This window comes from Staurois parvus, unplaced genomic scaffold (assembly GCF_062004578.1).
Source record: "Staurois parvus isolate SC_StPar_1 unplaced genomic scaffold, SC_StPar_1.0 ptg000187l, whole genome shotgun sequence".
Lineage (NCBI taxonomy): Eukaryota > Metazoa > Chordata > Amphibia > Anura > Ranidae > Staurois > Staurois parvus.
The window spans coordinates 5,792,910-5,812,365 of record NW_028317983.1 but is presented as its reverse complement, the minus strand read 5'-3'; the positions used below and the strand labels follow the sequence as shown (position 1 = coordinate 5,812,365).

General features: G+C 41.4%; 1 protein-coding gene across 2 annotated transcripts in view; it reads right to left on the bottom strand.

Annotated features, from left to right (window-relative positions):
- TMEM65 (transmembrane protein 65) overlaps positions 1 to 19,456 on the bottom strand; it is a 207,346-nt gene that overhangs the window by 21,321 nt on the left and 166,569 nt on the right. For both annotated transcript variants that reach the window (XM_089677522.1, XM_089677523.1), the window contains 2 exons: positions 10,273 to 10,327; positions 686 to 728 (listed from right to left, as the gene is read on the bottom strand). In XM_089677522.1, coding sequence (XP_089533648.1) covers positions 686 to 728; positions 10,273 to 10,327 — 98 coding nt within the window. The remainder of the gene's footprint in view (positions 1 to 685; positions 729 to 10,272; positions 10,328 to 19,456) is intronic.

The window sequence follows — 19,456 nt, the reverse complement described above, 5'->3', positions numbered from 1 at the left end:
GAATGTAGCAGGGGAGTATGTCTAAACATAAATGCAGTTTCCACTCTTTGAAATTTGTTCTTTTATTATATAAACTCCAAAATCCCTGTTTGACTGGAATGCCCCTGTGTGTATGTATATAAATATATGTGTGTGTGTATGTGTGTGTGTGTGTATATATATATATATATATATATATATATACACATATACACACACACATATACACGCACGCACACACACACACACACACACACACACACATATATACATGCACACACACTCAATGTAAGAGCATCTGCACTGCTGCTTCTAAATGCTAACCTTACCAGATTCGGAGTGAGATTTGGTAATGCTCACTATTCTCCTTGCTGGAGAGGAAGCTGTAGCTGGCAGACAGGCCGGGGTGTGCTTTCCACCACCATCTCTAATGTATGGTATAAACTGAGGAGCTGCTTGCCATTTTCTCTCACAGCAGCGCAGAAAAGCAGAGTATACACCGGAGTAATTAACTAGCTTTAAAAGCTCCTTATTTGAAATCTATGTTACAATTCAATTAGAATAGATATCCTCCTGACGAAAAGCAGTTTACGTTGCATGTGCAAATCTGAATGCACACCATGGGTAGCTCATTCTAGATTTATTTCCCTTAAACAGCAGCATTCGATAGTTGAAGAATGTGTGCATCATGTATTAAGAAACATACCCAAGTCCTGCAAGATCTGACACCAGGTTTCCTAGAGCAGCAGCTGAAAAAAACAGAAGCAACAGAAGATTAAGCACATTGTAACAGAGAGAATAATATCATATCAGTGACTTGGATGAAACAATGGTTTAATACACAAAAAGGAAAAGAAAAATGACAGTACTACACTACAGCAATTACAACACATTTTGAGCAATGCCTTAAATGCAGCTTCCATCTCTTCTTAAAGCAGAACTAAAGGGTGAAAAACAAAATTGCAACTGAATACACATGTCTCTTCTGCGATAATATACCTGCCTGTTCACAATCCTTTGTAAAATGGACACAAAGCTGCACATGCGCTGCTTCATTCACATTTCCAGCATATTGCTAGGATGATTGCACTCCCGCACATGCGTGGGAGTGTGACGTCATCCCGTAAACGGCCAATCAAAATGGTTGAACACCAGAAGAGGTTGGGAAGTAGGTGCTTCGGCAGGACCTCACAGCAGTCAGACCACTGGAGAATAGGTCAGTATCCCTTGGCTTTAGCTCCACTTTAAGGATCATTCCAACCACAACTGATATGCGGTATACATTTTGGGTAGGTGGATGTCTATTTAATTAAGTGTTCTTGCATGACGACCACTTACTGTTATCTCACATATATATTCTTATTATTATTATAGCCAAATTTACCACCCTAACTCCTCCCACAGTTTTTACACTACATAGACAGTAATATCCGAAACGTGCGGATTGTTCCCGATTGGTGTGCTATTACTTTGTGGAACGTTTCGCCAAATGGTTCACGAAATATCAGCGTTTTTGTGGAGAAATTGGTCCCATAAGAATAAATGGCGGAATGTTCAAAACTAGAGTGGGAGCTGACAAAAGCTAGAGTGTGAGCTGAAAAATCAGGACATGATTTCTAAACTGCCATCACTCCCTCATTTTCAAGGCCACCTACACAAATCTTATATCAAAACGTTCAGCTATCCCGGCTGCCACTAAAAATGTCCACGGCTAAGCCATAGTCCTGATAGTTTACACAATATGACCATTTGTTTGCAACTCACGCTGCCCATTGACCTTTTCACAGTTACTCCAGCCACTCCACCCACACAACAGTTACTCAAGCCACTCCACCCAGCTACTCCAGTCACTCCAGTTGTAGACTACTGGTGGAGGCAAGAACACTTCACACAATTTCTCCAGAAATTGTAGCTTTTCTAGTTGGTATTACAATTTAAAACAGAACTTCACTCAAATATTTTTATTCAGTTTTTTTTAAATTAATGCTCGCTGTTCTTTTTTAGGGAGATTCATCCACTCTTTAGAGGCAGAACAAAAAGGGATGGGAAATCCACAGTTTTTCAGTTGTCACCCAAACAAGAGGTGAGGGAAAATCCTTCCAATGGATACAACTGTCTCAGCAAAAGAAGCACGAAAAATGTGACAGAAACCAATAAAACAATAAATTAAAAAAAAAAGTTAAAGTGACCATCAATGGATGTTTGGCCGAGTTACTGCTATCCACTTTCCTGCACGCAGAACACTTCTTGCTTACATGCGCAATCAGCAAAAGAATTTCTTTTGCAAGGATTTTTGTTTATTTCTCAGATCTGACAAAGTCCTGAAGTTTTTTTTTTTCAATCCTTAATTTTATACACTGCTCAAAAAAATGTCAGGAACACTTTTTAATCAGAGTCCTTCTCACCCAACATCAATGCCTGACTTCACAAATGCGCTTCTGGAAGAATGGTCAAACATTCCAATAGATACCCTCCTAAACCTTGTGGACGGCCTTCCCAGAAGAGTTGAAGCTGTTATAGCTGCAAAGAGCGAGCCAACTCAATATTGAACCCTACGGACTAAGACTGGGATGCCATTAAAGTTCATGTGCGTGTAAAGGCAGGCCGACCAATACTTTGGCAATATAGTGTATATACACTGCTCAAAACAATTAAAGGAACACTTCAATCAGAGTATAGCATCGAGTCAATTAAATTCCTGGGATATTTAAGTAGAAGAGGGGGTTGTTAATCAGTTTCAGCTGCTTTGGTGTTAATTAAATTAACAACAGGTGCACTCGATGGGCAACAATGAGCTGACCCCCAAAACAGGAATGGTTTTACAGGTACAGGCCACTGACATTTTTTTCCCTTCTCGTCTTTTCTGACTGTTTTTCGCTAGGTTTGGCTAGGGTCAGTGTCACTGCTGGTAGCATGCGACAATACCTGGAACCTACAGAGGTTGCACAGGCAGTCCAACTCCACCAGGATGGCACATCAATTCGTGCCATTGCCAGGTTTGCTGTGTCTCCCAGCACAGTCTCAAGAGCATGAAGGAGATTCCAGGAGACAGGCAGTTACTCTAGGAGAGCTGGGTAGGGCCGTAGAAGGTCCTTAACCCATCAGCAGGACCGCTATCTGCTCCCTTGTGCAAGGAGGAACAGGATGAGCATTGCCAGAACCCAACAAAATGACCTCCAGCAGGCCACTGGTGTGAATGCCTCTGACCAAACAATCAGAAACAGACATCATGAGGGTGGCCTGAGGGCCCAACGTCCTCTAGTGGGCTCTGTGCTCACTGCCCAGCACCATAGAGCTTGATTGGCATTTGCCATTGAACACTAGAATTGGCAGGTCCGCCACTGGCGCCCTGTGCTTTTCACAGATGAGAGCAGATTCACCCTGCGGAAATGTAACAGACATGAAAGAATCTAAAAAAGCCATGGAGAACGTTCAGCATGACCGTTTTGGTGGTGGATCAGTGATGGTCTGGGGAGGCATAACCATGGAGGGACGCACAGACCTCTACAGGCTAGACAATGGCACCCTGACTGCCATTAGGTATTGGGATGAAATCCTTGGACCCATTGTCAGACACTGGTGCAGTGGGTCCTGGGTTCCTCCTGGTGCACGACAATGCCCTGCCTCATGTGGTGAGAGTTTTCAGGCAGTTCCTGGAGGATGAAGGAATTTATACTATCGAATGGCCCCCACGCTTGCCTGACTTGTATCCATGGGATATCATTTCGGTCCATCCGACGCCACCAGGTTGCACCTCAGACTGTCCAGGAGCTCAGAGACGCCCTGGTCCAGATCTGGGAGGAAATACCCCAGGACACCATCCGTCATCTAATTAGGAGCATGCCCCCGACGTTGTCAGGCATGCATACAAGCACCTGGGGGACATACAAACTACTGAATGCCATTTTGAGTTGCTGTAATGAACTTTCAACTAAGTGGACTAGCCTGCTGCATCATTTTTTCACTTTGATTTTCAGGGGGGGTGGGGTCTTGAATTCAGTCCTCTGTAGGTTGATAATTTTCATTTCCGTCAAACAATGGGGCATCCTTAAGTTCCTAACATATTACCCCGTCCATATCAGTATAGATATCCAGCATAATATTTTTCCCCATTGAGATTTGATGTATTTTCAAATTCTTCCTTTAATTGTTTTGAGCACTGTAGATAACTGGTTCTCATACATCAAACACTGCTTTGGGTTGGTGGTTCTTTAAATCATTAATTTCCATAGTAACTGATCCACTTTGTGAGGTGACAACCTCACAGCTAAAGATGCATCTTCTACAGTCAGAAAACGCCAGCCTGCTACTAACAATGAAAACCAAATTTCCACAGGTTCAGCTTGCTGGCCGCTGGGGTCTGTTTTGACAGATTAGATTTATATGACCACCATCTCCATAGAGAATGCAGTCACATAGGAGTGCGAGCGCAGATCAGATAATGATTCATTTATAGCTGCTATCCAGCATCTGCTGTAATGTCTCAAGTGTCTCGTTGCAGGAAGCCATGACAGGCTGGAGGAATTGTTCATCACCTTTCTAGAAATAGCTTGGTTTTCTTCCACTGCAAAGTCTCCAAGTCCAGCGAAGGATTGATGAGTTCTGTGCTGAATCTTGTACGATGATGTAACAAGCTTATCAAATGTGACATGTTGTAATCATAATGTCAGCTTAACCACACAAACTATAAAAAATTAACAACGCTATATCCATTCAACACTTTAAAGGCGGGGTCCTCAAACTTTTGGACCAAAGATCCAGTACACCATCCTTTAGACTTTAGGAGGCCAGTGAGAGAAGAAAATACCAAGGCATCAGTGGGAGTAAACAATGCCCCAGTCTAGGTGTCGCTGGGAGAAAACAATGCCCCAGGCATGGTGGTCAGTTAAGCAAAAAATGACCTAGTATCTGTGGTTACTGGGAGGAGGAATTGTGCCCCACAATTAGTGCCATTGGAAAACTAATGCCCCATCACTGGTACCAGCGAGATGAATCGTTGGTGTCAGTGGGAGGAATAGTGCTGCATCGTTGGTGTCAGTGGGAGCAATAATGCCCCATTGTTGGTGTCGGGGAGGAATAGTGCACCAACGTTGTTATCAGAGGGAGAAACAGTGCCCCATCGTTGGTATTAATGGAGGAATAGTGCCCATCATTGGAATTAATGAAGGAATAGTACCCAATAGTTGCTGTCAGTGCAGGGGAGGAATAGTGCCCCATCACTAATGTCAGTGGGAGGAACAGTGCCTATTTGTTGGTGTTAGTATGAAGAATAGTGCCCATTCATTTGTGTCATGAGGAGAATTAGCGCCCTACTGTTGGTCACAGTGGGAGGAAAAGTGCCCCAATGTTGGTATAAGTGCAGGAATAGTATCCCAATGCTGTTGTCAATAGGAGGAATAGTGCCCAATAATTGCTGTCAGTGTGGGGGAGGAATAGCACCCCATCACTGGTGTCAGTAGAAAGAATAGTACCCATTTGTTGGTGTCAATGTGAAGGATAGTGCCCATTCACTAGTGTCATAAGGAGAAATAGTGCCCTACTGTTGATCACAGTGGGAGAAAAAGTACCCCAATGTTGGCGTCAATTGGAGGAATAAGTGCAGGAATAGTGCCCTATTGCTGTTGTCAATGGGAGGAATAGTGCCCCATTGTTGGTGTAAGTGGGAGAAATAGTGCCCCATCAGTGTCAGTGGGAGGAACAGTGCCCATCATTGTCATTAAAGGAGGAATAGTGCCCCATCATTAGTATTAGGGAAGGAATAGTGCTGAATAGTTGGTGTCAGTGCGGGGGAGGAATAATATCCCATTATTGGTATTAATAGAGGAATAGTACCCAATAGTTGCTGTCAGTGTGGGGGAGGAATAGTGTCCTATCACTGGTGTAAGTGGGAGTATAGTGCCCATTTGTTGGTATCAGTGGGAATAATGCCCATTCGTTGGGTTTATTAGGAGCAATAGTGCTCTACTGTTGGTCACAGTGGGAGGAAAACTGCCCCAATGTTGGTATAAGTGCAAGAATAGTGCCCCATTGCTATTGTCAATGGGAGGTATAGTGCCCCATTATTAGTATTGGCGGGAGGAATAATGTCCCATCGTTGGTATAAGTGAAAAGATTGGCACCCCGACATTGCATCAGTGGGGGAGTGTTGGTATCCATGGGGGAAGGTGCCCATTATTCGTATCAGTGGAAAGAAATAGTATCCCATCATTAATGTTAATGAGAGGAATAGTTCCCTATTAATGGTGTTATTGGAAGGAAGAGTGTCCCATCATTAAATGTAGGCTTTTTGTTGATACTGGAGAGTTAAATGCATTGACGGTGTCTTACAACTTTCAAGGATTCTACTGAATATATTACTTTGCTGTGTGTCTTTGTGTCTGCACAGGTGCTTTGCTTGTGAGGGGCTCCCACTTTCTCTGCTGTTTTTTTAAAATGTATTTTATATTAAGGAGATTATAACAGAAGAGGCTAGAACACAAGGGGGTTGGGAACACCAAAACACCCAGGTGTACAGGAATCATGGCAGGATCTCACTGTTGGGAGTACTCAAGACTTAGACGCCTGGGGCTGATTCAGCACACAAAACTCCATCTATGTCTAAGAATTATCTATGGGTGGGCTGGTCCTATAAAATAAAAGACTATTTAATAGAGTGCTGCTTGCATTGCATTTTGGGATTCCAAAGGGGCATGTCAGAGCTTGGACTTATGCAGGCCATAGATGGGGAAAAAACCAGACGATTATTCTTTAAAAAAACGAAAAATCGGTCGTTCAAGCAGCTGACGTTACCAGGAACGGTAAAAAAAAAAAAATCGGCCGATTTTCATCCCGTCTACAGCCGGCAAAAAGTTTCCCTGCAGAGAGCTCCTCTATTTCTTTGACAGTTCTTTGACATTTATAGCGGTTGCAACAATGTATCTATTTGTATCCATTTAGGATACAGATGTTTTTATTCGGAAACAAATAGATACAATGTTGCAACCGCTATAAATGTCAAAGAACTGTCAAAGAAATAGAGGAGCTCTCTGCAGGGACACTTTTTGCCGGACTGGAATTCTTCTTCTTCTTCTTCATCCTCTTCCTCATCCTCTTCTTCATCCTCGTCTTCAGCTCCTTCATCCTCGTCTTCAGCTCCCTCATCCTCGTCTTCAGCTCCTTCATCCTCGTCTTCTTCCTCATCCTCTTCTTCTTCCACATCCCGTTCTTCTTCCACATCCTCTTCCTCATCCTCTTCTTCTTCCTCTTCTTCTTCCTCTCCTTCTTCTTGTCTTCCTCTTGCAGGTCACTGCTCATGCGCGGATTTTTTTATCGGTAAAAAGATTGGCCGATTTGCCCATAATTGCCGCGAAAATCGGCCGATAGGCAAAATCGGCCGATTTTTTTCCAACTTTACCGATTAAAAAAAATCTGCCAAAATACCGAAAAACGGCCGAACAATTAGCCCACTAACGATCCGAAAATCAGCCGATTTTATTTTCAGCTGAAAAATCAGCCGATTTTCGACCCATCTATGGCCTGCATTAGTCTCAGGTCCAGAAAAATGTACAAGCTGTGCCTTTGCTTAGTAGTGGCTCCCCAGTTAATAGAAAGATTTTGAGTGACAAGAAAAAACATGAAATCACTTTTTCTGCCCACTCTTAGGGTGAGATGTTAGCTTTAAACCTTTGGATTCTCGTTGGATCCAATCTGAAGAAATATCCCAATCAAGTATGAACAGAAGAACACATTATGAAAATTCTTGCTGCACTGCGATACAAAGCATGTGCACACCCCCATCCCTAGTTTCTGCAGCTTACGGGGTTAGGGGGAGCAGTAAAAACATGACTCAACCTTTTGTTATTAAAGCTCCACCTCAATCGCAAGTGTAAACTAGGCCTTAAACACTTCAGTGCCGGGCACTTTTACACCCTTCCTGCCCAGGCCGATTTTCAGCTTTCAGTGTTGTCGCACTTTGAATGACAATTGCGCAGTCAAGCAACTCTTTACCCATAAAAAAAAAACATTTTGAATTTTTTTTCACACAAATAGAGCTTTCTTTTGGTGGTATTTAATGGAGTTTTTTTATTTTTTGCTAAATAAACAAAAAAAAAAAAAATTCTGCAAAAAAAACAAACAAACGTGTTTTTCTTCCTTTCTGTTATAAAGTTTTGCAAATAAATAACGGTTCTTCATAAATTTAGGTGAAAATGTCTTCTGCTACATTTTTTTGGTAAAAATACCCCAAATTAGTGTAATTATTTACTCTGTAGGAAAGTTATAGAGTCCACTAACCATGGTATATTTATTTATATATAATATATATATTTGACAAACAATCAATCCTGATGTACTGACGGACAATTTCATCTCTTGAGGCCTGAAAATTCCAAGATAATACAAACACCCCCTAAATGACCTATTTTTTGGAAAATAAGACAGTCTGCGGTATTTATTAACCTCCCCGGCGGTCTGATTATGTTGGTATTTCTGTGCTCAAAGCGGTACGTTGTTTTCAATCGAAATATGTCGTTTTTTTCTTGTAGGCCTGTAATTCTTAGGAATAACACACTGAAATCTGTCTGAACAAGAGTCTAGTAAACATCCCGGGTATGATAAAATTTGAAACACGAAATCATAAATTATAATATAATAATCTTAAAAAATAATAATAATATAATAATAAATGTAATTCAATACTGTAATCAAACCAAAAACACTGAAATTTGAAATATAGCGCAGAGTTCGCACATCACTGAGCAAAGTCACAGAATCGTTTTCAGTGTCTGATGAGGAATTTCCCCACGAATCATTATCACTCAATTCTGCAAGTGGTTCTGATTTACTATCGCTGTTCTCTAGCCGGTCTAAAACCACTTTTGACCTAAAGGGACACTTTTTGGACGCCATGGACGTTTCTCAGTTTCCAGGCAGAAAGAACAGTAAAAATGCAGGCAGGGCGCAGGACAAAGCAGTAGGGACAAAATGTATGTGAAATGGTTTGATACAGTAATGTCATACTATGTGATTTTAGTGAATTTAGTGAATGTAAAATCTTTACATTTTTGAATTTCCCACCAGTTCCGTCCCCCGTACGTCCCAACATCGCAGGGAACAGAACCCGGAAGACGGATGCCGGCATCGGCCAGAGAACATGGCTGGGGACACTGCAGGAGGGACATCGCGGGAGCGCAGGACAAGGTAAGTGATCGAGGACTCCCGGAGCAAAGCTGCAGTGTAATCCCGAGTGTAGCTCGAGGTTACCGCTTCTGGTACTGAACACTCAGGAATACCACCAGGGGGGTTAAGAGGCATGGTGAGTTTTTTAAAGGTGTAATTTTTTTGAAAATTAAGAAACAAAAAAAAATGTCACTATTTTTTTTTTAACATGTTGTCACTAGTCTGGTACAGCGTTATCATATAACTGGTCTGGCGGTGATCAGGGACACTGACTGGTGACAGTATGTAAAACAAAAACAAAAAAAAAATAAGTTCATTTTAATTTTATTTTTTTTTTATTTTTTCTATTACTTTTTTTCAACACACTATGACCAAAGCAATACAATGTTACCATAGTAACATTGTACTAATCTGGGCAAGTGAACCAGAATTTTTTTTTTTTTTTTTTTTACACATTATGATTGCTAATACCAATGTATTTCACTGATATTAACAACCATTTTTACTGAATGAAACTGATCCATTCAGTCTTTTGTTGTGATTAGCTGACACATGGTACAGATGGGCTGTGATTGGCTCTGTCTGTACAATGTGACTGCTGTGACCAATCATAGCTCACACCACAATTGTTCTTTTCATGCCATCCATTGTATACAATTGTCATGTGGACTGCTGTGATTGGCCACACCAGTCACATGACACTGGCAACGGGCCGGTGTAGGGATCTGTCATGGGCTGTGTCCCATAGACAGAGCTGGTGACAGATCACACCGCTGCGTAGCCCCACGGCTGCGTGAGCGCCACCTTCTGACAGGATGTCATATAACGTCCACTCAGAAGGAGCGTCCTGCCCGGCCATCAATCTTCTATAGGCTGGGCAGGAAGGTATTAATCAGGTTTTCTGTGTGTAAAGCACAGCAGGGAAGGTGTTCCAGCACTTACATTCACGTGTGCTCCAGAAATACTGACAAATGGCGATGGTAGGCTGGGATCCCTGTATGTACAAGATATGGAGTGTACCTAATTTTTACTGTACCAATTTTTCTCAAACTTAAATTTGCCAAATGAATGTAACTTTTTTTGTAAAACATACATATGCATTTAAATAACAGAAAAAAACAGTAAGTTCACGCTTACCTGCCATTGTAGAAATTCCTAAAATGGCACCGATATGGAATTCTATTTGTGTTCCCTGTAAAAATACAATATATGCCTAAAATTAATAAGAAAAAGACACTATAGAAAGAAAACTTAGCATATTTTACCTAAACAAGTCTGGTTTATTACGGTTTTCCTTAAAGGGTCAGTCCATTTAATGGTGGTATTTAGGTTATAGGTGGAGTCTGGCGGGGTAACCTGGTTCCTTTGTTATTTTCCTTGCATACTTCAACAGCAAGATCTCCCTGCCATAGTGTTCCTGGTTTGTTTCTGCCCACCTGGTAGGTTAGGGCAGGGGTGTCAAACTGGTGGCCCTTCAGTTGTTGCAAAACTACAAGTCCCATCATGCCTCTGCCTTTGGGAGTCATGCTTGTAACTGTCAATCTTGCAATGCCTCATGGGACTTGTAGTTTGGCAACAGCTGGAGGACTGCCAGTTTGACACCCATGTGTTAGGGAGTTCCTGTCCTCCCTTTGTGTGATCCAGCTTCTCCTGTTACATTCTTCAAGATATAAAAGAAACTGAAGAAACCTAGCAGGAATGGAGGAGGCCCCTTATGATGGTCACTGCAGATGTGCCATCCTGAGAATTGGCAATGATAGTATACAGTCTATGAACTGCCATTTCATTTCATATGTCGTTAATGGCAAAAATGACCGTTGCAGAGCTTGGGACAACCTACAACACTTCAGCGGCTACTTATATGGCCAGCTTTTCTTCAAATGTTTGTAAACGAGGTAAAGATTTGTTGTACAAAGAATGCCCAATTACATGCAAAGGAAATAAAAATAACAGCATTTTTGCTTGAACATCATAGGATGATGGAGGTCAGCAGAGCTTTGCCACATTCACTAAGCTCTGGAGCAACTGCACTTGCAAAGTGCACAGTCTATTTGCCTTTAGTAAATTAACCTCAGTATTTCTTTAACCACTTGCCGACTGCCCTGTAGAAGTAAAACTGGTACAGGGCAGCCACGCATATATATGTGATTTTGGCTTTTCGGGCTAGGGGGCACGTGCGCCGACCTACCCGCACTGTCATTGGCTCCTGTAAGTGTCAATCACCGGGTCTCAGCCAGCGAATTAAGGCCGGAATTCAGTGATCGGTGGAGCCGCTGACAGGAGAGAAATCTGTGAGTGTAAACAACACAGTTCTCTTTCCTGTCAGCGGGGACATGCTGGCTTTTATCTATCTGCAAAGCAGGGAATAAAAACCAGCACATCCCTTAGTAAAACACTACACAGTTTGAATCACTCCCTAACACACAGTTAACCCTTTGATCACCCCAGATGGTAACCCCTTCCTGCCCAGTGTCAATAGTACAGTGTCTAACAAAATATATGTGAATTACTTGTGAGCCACAAACAAATAAAATAATAAACTGTGTTATCTTTATGGTTTGCTGGCATTTAGTCACATCCTCATAAGTATGTGTAATTAAATTTTAAAAAATGTTGTAAAAAATAAATAGTGATAAGTAATTTTTTTTATTTATCACTATTTATTTTTTATTAATTCATGTGACGCAGTCATTAATTAGTAAGAGATAATAGTAAATCCCAGGAGCGTGGCATTTTCTTATAATCACTAGAAAAAAATAGTACAGTGTCAGTGCTTTTTATTAGCATTGATCACTGTATTAGTGTGACTGGGGATGTCACTGGCAGTTAGTCACTTCCCACCCAGTGTCAGTTATTGTCAGAATGCATGCCATACTATTGTAGCCCCCAATAAGTCGCTGATTGCCTCCATTACTAGTATAAAAACAATTCCAGTATATATACCGCTATTTGTAGACAGTATAACTTTCACACAAACCAATTAATATACACTAATTGGGTTTTTTTTTGTTTTTTTTTACCAAACACATGTAGCAGAATGCCTAAATCTATGAAGAAATGTTATTTAAGAAAAATGTTATTGGATAGATTTTTTTTTTTTTTTAGCAAAAAGTAAAAAATATTGCTTTTTTAAAAAACATTTTCTGTAAATATAAAATGTAATTTGTGTAGAGTGCTGCATGTTTGCGCAATTGTCAGTTAAAGTTGTGCAGTGCTATATAGTAAAAAATGGCCTGGTCATGAAGGGGGGGGGGGGGTAAATCTTCCAGAGTGCAAGTGGCTAACCTAAACTTAGCAATAATAATACAAAATATCTGTTTGCTGAAAATATACATTTCCTCAAAGCTGAAGTTTGGGATTAACAAAAAAAATACCTGTGCAGTGGAGCACTCCCCCACCCTCCCCATTCTGCAAGGGTTCAATGCTTGATAAAGCCCAACTATAGGCAAATAAATTACCCCTCACAGTGGGGCTGGGTCCACACTGCAAAGGTTAATACCTATTAAATCAATAAAATATTCTTAGGGTAATGCAGGAAGCCTGACAGAACCCCAAAAATGAACAGGGGACAACGTTGCAGTCCACTACTACACCAAAATAAGGTGTGGGTCACAGTAACAAAATATAACTGTAAAACAGAATAAAGTGAAAGAAGCCCTAAAAAGGAGGTGACAGTAGTGAACCAAGTAGTTTGACTTGGTAACAAATTGTATTGCAGAACCATGAAAAAAAAAACCAAAATGAAAAAGATTTTCCATTACAAATATATACACCTCCACCCATCACCATTAAAAGTTTGACAACGTTGTCAATTAAAACCAAAGAGTCTGGACTGAAAGTGACTTGAGAGCGATGTCTGACCCTCAGCTATATCAGGTCCTATATCATGAACCTCTGCCCAAAAACTGAACATAAAAAAATGTATCAACTTGAAGGGAGGAAAATAATCGGACCCAATGGCAGTTAGCTTAGCCCACATGCAGCGCAGTAAATGGCTTTTGTGATATAGAGCAGATGCATAAAATGGCCCTTGAATCCAATATGTGGTAAAGACGGTCCTGCTAATGATTTGGAGGTGTCACACTCACAGCAGTATGGACCCTGATATAAGGGGAGACTTGATAAGGTAATGTCCACACAATGGCATACTGATTGGAAGTTCACTCAGAGACACACACTGAAGGTAACCGAGGATTAATACTGCCTCTCTGTGAGCATGGAACAGTTCCTTGACGGTTCAAACAGTATTTGTCACCTGTCAGATGTAGCCTTCTGGCATTACAGGGTCCGTGTCTCCAACTCACCTGCAGATAACCTCTGTGACCCTGGAGTCGGACATTGCCAGGAGGATACGGCATCTTTCCGTGGCCAAACAGAGCACCGCTCTCCTTCCCAGTCTCACATTGCTTCCTCCGTTGCAGTGTGAAGGCCGCACATGCGCAGAGAGGGCTTCCCAGTACTCAGTTCAACTTCACCACCATTCATGACAGTACTCGTCAGACATCAAGACAGTCCCAGGGACCCCATGATTGTGGAAGCTACTGTCAATGTGTTTCACCCGCTTGTTCAGACACAGGCTTCCTCAAGACCAGTAGGGGGCACCAACCTGACTTTGATTTATCGAATTTGCTAATTACACGCAACATTTCAGGCAGTAGGTGGCACCTATTACCTGCTTCAGTCAGCAACTTTAAACATAATAAGATAACCCATGCTGTTCCAAATATTCAAAATATACAGTTAATAATGAAATCTAAAAAATAACATAGGCTAAAGCACGGACATGGAACAGTAGGCCAGCCATCCCAAGGTCAGTGAGAACCAAACCATAATTAAGGATATTGTGATCTTCCTGTTCAATAAATACCCCAAAATTCAGTTCGTGGTTTAGTCCCTAAGGAATTAGGGTGTCCAGCCTATATATCGATCGTTTCTCGCGTAGGAGAAGAATTTTGTCAAAGTCACCACGGCGTGTGAATAGCTTCAGGGCATATATCCCTTTCATTCTGAAGCCAGAGGTGAGGCCCATGTTTCTCTTTGAAATGAAGTGCCAAAGGATTCATCCTGTCGCCTTCCCTTGGTTCAGCCTCACTTTTAATAGCTCTAAGGTGCTTCCCAATGAGGACGCGGAGAGGTCTCTTAGTCCTCCCCAAGTAGAACTTCCTACATGGACTTTCAATCATATACAGTACCATCTCAGCTGAACAGTTTATAAGCTGCGAATGTCATAAGATTTCGAGCAGTCCGCATGTGTGAATACCCTAGACTTCTCTATAAAGGGGCAAACCAAAGAGTGTCCACACAGGAACATTCCAGTAGTTTTAGGTAGCCACTCCGTATTTACCCTCTTAGTAAACTCAGAATGAACGAGAATATCTCTCAGGTTACCAGTTCTCCTCACTACAACATCTGCAATTTTGGACTTAGATGTTAGAACATGCAAATGTTTAGTAAGTATGGACTTTACCTCCCTCCACTGAGAACCAAATCTTGTAATGAATCTCATAGGGCCTTGCACATAATTTGCATCAGAATCAGTTTGTCCTTGGTGCAGGAGATCAATGCATTTCTTATTAAAGGCTGCCCTTCTTGCCGATTTCAAAATTCGATGGGAGTAGCCCCGTTCCTGGAATCTTTTATACATGTGGTTGGACTCGTTCCTAAATTCCTCAAGATGGGTACAGTTTCTCCTAATAATGGAGGAGTTGACCCATCGGGATCCCAATTTTTAAACATTCCCGGTGGTGGCTACTCACATTGGAGAAGAGTGTTGGCAGTTGTATCCTTCCTGAATGTTCTAGTACTTAGACATCCATCCTTCATGGAGATATAGAGATCAATAAATGGGATCTCATTATGATGGAAATTGAACGTTAGGCGGATGTTACGGTCATTGTGGCCCAATTCAGTCATACAGGCTTGGAGTTGAGCCTCTGAGCCTGTCCATATAAGTAGTACATCATTGATGTATCGAATCCAGGAGGCCTGATACAGCTGAGAATTGTATACGAGGTCACCTTTCCACTTGTAAACATGCATACGCAGAGGCCCATGGGGTTCCCATAGAGGTACCTCTAATCTCTTGATAACAACTACCTAAAAATGTAAAGTTGTTGTTCAAAAGGACAAACACAAGTAGTTTGAAAATAAACTCATTTTGGGACCCCATGTTAAGGTAGTGAATCTCCAAGAAGTATGCCACTGCCTGGAGACTCATCTGTCAGGTATGGACGTGTAAAGAGATTCCACATCTACCCCCAGGTGTAGGGCTCCCTCAGGGTTCTCCAGACCCTGAATCCTCAGAAGGGCATCCCTTGTGTCTTGCACATTTGATGGTAGCTTAGCCACCATGTCCTTAATGAGTCCATCAAGATATCTCCCTATCCTCTCACATGTGCCATTGACAGCGGACACTATTGGTCTCCCAGGAGGTCTTAGAGGATTCTTGTAAATCTTCAGGATAACATAAAAAGTGGGGATATTGAAGGTTTCTACTCTCAAATAGTTAAACACCTTTTTAGAGAGTAAACCAGCCTCTTTGCTAACAGAAGTTTATCATTAAGTTGGAACACCAACGCTGGGAAAGGATTTTGAGACAGCTTCAGATAAGTTGTATGATCATCCAGTTGTCTCTGCAACATAATCAAAATCATTTAAAAGTACCACATTACCACCCTTGTCACTGGGTTTAATTACGATATTTGGGGCATTTTTTAACTCATTCAGAGCTCTGCATTCCTCCCTACATAAGTGGTCTCCCAAGTTCAGGGATTAATTTACCTTTTTATAGTCCTTCTGGGCAAGTTCCAGGAACACACTAACCCACTTATTATTTTGTAAAGGGGGCGTTTTTGTTGGCTTAATTTTTAAGTCAACAATTTTCTACAATTGTGAAGTTAGTTCCTCCATAGCAAGCTCAGAGTCTGGATTTTCCTCCAGGAGGCTACATAAGTCACCCATGGCTTGCAGTTCTTGATATCAAGGACAGTATCTTCCTGGATAGCAGATTCATCATATCTAGCATATAACGTTTTAAATACCACTTTGCTAAGAAACAGAGTAAGGTCCTTAAAGAGCTCAAACTCATCTATACTACTAGTAGGTGAAAATGACAAACCTCTTTGAAGTTTGATGTGTCTGTCATGCAGGACAAAGTCAGAAAGATACCTTCCAATCATCTGTGTGTGTTTGCGACTCTATTTTGGGGAGTTCTATTATTTCTTTTGACTTCTAATTTTTCTAGCACCTTTTGTTTTTAAAGTATCCCTCCAGTCCGTCTGCTCTCGGTCTACCAAGATACCCTTGTTTAATTGCTTCTGCTGCCTTGGCTTCTGGCCATTGGATCCACAATCCTCTAAAAAAGACACCAATTTCTGAGTTGGGTCCTCCTCACTTTTTGAAGAGGATACCCTACTGTGGCTAGAGGTGTATCGGCGACATGAACGATTCCTTCCCCTTCTAACGGTTAAATAAACAATTTGATCCTTGCTCCAAACCTCAAGGTCCCTTCTAAATTTGAGATGTTTAGTAGCTTTAAGATTTTTTTGTGGGTCACCGTAACAAAATGTAACTGTAATACAGAATAAAGGGAAAGAAGACCTAAAAAGGAGGTGACTGTAGTGATCTAAGTAGTTTACTACCTAGTTTCGTCTAGGGGGGAGGAGAAACAATTTAACTTACATGACTCTCCAATCTTTCGCAAACGGTGCTCTCCCACAATCTGGTGGTGGACTGTCCCTCGAGGTTCTCATGTCTAGTGCAGCACTATGGACAATGCTCTGGTCTTGATGACATCAGGACCCTATACCGGTGGAGTTGGGGGTGCATACACTGCAGGGACCACTCTAGGAGGAGCAGAGGATCGTGTAAGTAAATCTCCACTTACTGTTCCACTAGATATAAATGAGCAATTAACCCCTGCAGTGTGGACATAGCCCCACTATGAGGGATGTTTTTTAATTTGCCTGAGGTTGGTATACAACTCTAGGGGTAGGGCATTAAAGTATAACTAATGGCAACTTTTTTTTAGTTTTGGATAGAGTGGAGAGGGTTTAGAACACCTGTGAGGTTGTTACTGCTGTGTCCCCGTTAGGGAGATTCACCCTCTTTATTTGTCCTGTTTACCTTTTATCATTGAAAGTGAAAGTAAAAGAAAATCCCAAATTTTGGGTTGTCCCCAGAAAAGTAATAGGAGGGGAAATCTTCTAATGGGGACACTAGTTCTGGTAACCTGGGGGTCCCCAAGGGACTCCCTTAATTTGCAAGGCTATTGGATAATAAAATTAGATTTGGATAATAAAATTAGGCTTCTCTTGCATACCACTCTGCATTTTTGTCTTCAAGTAACCACTATGCCCCCTCTATGGGTTTTTTTTACTATGGTTATGGGACAGAAAGTGGAAGGAAATCTCCCCAATGGGGCATAGATGTAAAAAAAAAAAATCTGACAGGGGTTATAATCCTCCCTTCCGCTATCCAAAATGAAAAAAAGCTTTGGCTATAGTTCTACTTTAACAAGCAGCAAAAAAACCCATAGAGGGGGCATAGTGGTTACTTTTGAAGACAAAAATGCAGAGTGGTATGCAAAAGAAACCTAATTTTATTATCCAAATCTTATATCAAAATGTTTAGTTCCAAAAAGGTAGCAATACATTTAAAAATCACCAATATGAAAAACAAGCACTGATGGGCTTCAGACGTGTTAAAAAACGCTTGACTACAGACAAACAAGACACAAACAAATGACCTGAAACACATACAAAGAATCCGTCGGACGCACAAGTCAAAACCATACAAAGGATTATACCACAGCAGTTGCCACATATAGTAATTAATAAACCAGTCAGCTAAGTATTTCCAATGTATGGGTTACTGGGAATTAGTTGTGGCCAATATATCAATATTAGGTCCAATATTACAAAGTAAGGAACTGATGTTTAATCAAAACAGATTATCAATGACCTTATCAAAAGGTATGTGGCTCAGGAGGGATGAATGTATCGGTCCCAATCAGGTATTAAATGGAATCGATTCCTCCTTATGCTGGTGAATAATTTACCTAAGGAATACGTTTCTAATGTAAAGAACTTATATGTAAATTTCCATCAGGAATAATAAAGATAGGAAAATACAGGTGACTTCAAGTCCTCAACCTGAACACGGCTAAAGAAAATGTTTAAGGGCACTGCGGGAGAAAGTATGCAGTGTGCAGCACTAAGATAGGTGTGCAAATATGCGGCCCCACGGAAAAAAGCACAGTCCAGCGGGGCCACATTTTGCGTACGGTCGGCGTGAAGAGGTTAAGGTGTAACACTTATCTTATTCCTCGCCCTGGCAGGATTACATATCTCTGGGTTGTGGCCGGGCCCTTACCATCCTCCCATACAATGCAGGATGGTAGGTCCCACACTGTACTTGGTGACATCACCGCACAATTGTCGATTGCAGCTCAAAGAGAAAAGGCTTCGAGCGGAGACCAGTCACATTGTATGACGGAAACCTGCTGGAATGAGGAATAAGGTATGTATTATACCTTATTCCGCTACCTCTAGAAGTAACAAGAAAGTCCAGTTAAATACTACAGAGGGGAAAACAATAATTTGATCCCCTGCAGATTTTGTACGTTTGCCCACTTACAAAGAATTGAAGGATCTATAATTTTTATCATAGGTGTATGTTAAATGATAGACACAGAATATCAATCAATAAACTACAAAAAAACACATGATACAAATGTTATAAACGGAGTTGACGTTCAGTGAGTATTATTATTATACAGGATTTCTATAGCGCCAACAGTTTGCTCAGCACTTTACAATACAACGAGAGACAATACAGCAACAATACAGTTCAATACAAGAGGGATAGGAGGGCCTGATCCTGGGAGCTTACAATCTAAGAGTAAAATAAGTATTTGATCCCCAAGCAAAACATGACTTAGTACTTGGTGGAGAAACCCTTGATGGCAAGCACAGAGGTAAGATGTTTCTTGTAGTTGGTTGCCAGGTTTTCACACATCTCAGGAGGGATTTTGCTCCACTCTTCTTTACAGATCTTCTCTAAATCCTTAAGGTTTCTTGGCGATTTGGCAACTCGAAGTTTCAGCTCCCTCCATAAATTTTCTATAGGATTAGGGTCTAGAGACTATTTTGCCCACTGTATCTAAGCTTAACCTTGTCCCCAACCCCACCCACATTCTAATCCCTATACTAACCACCCTGTAGAGAAAAGATGTCTATATTTACCTATTCTGAGGGCACTTTGGTCAAGTCACATGATCAGCTCCCAGCACCAGCTTCAGTGTAGAGGAGGGATGACCAAC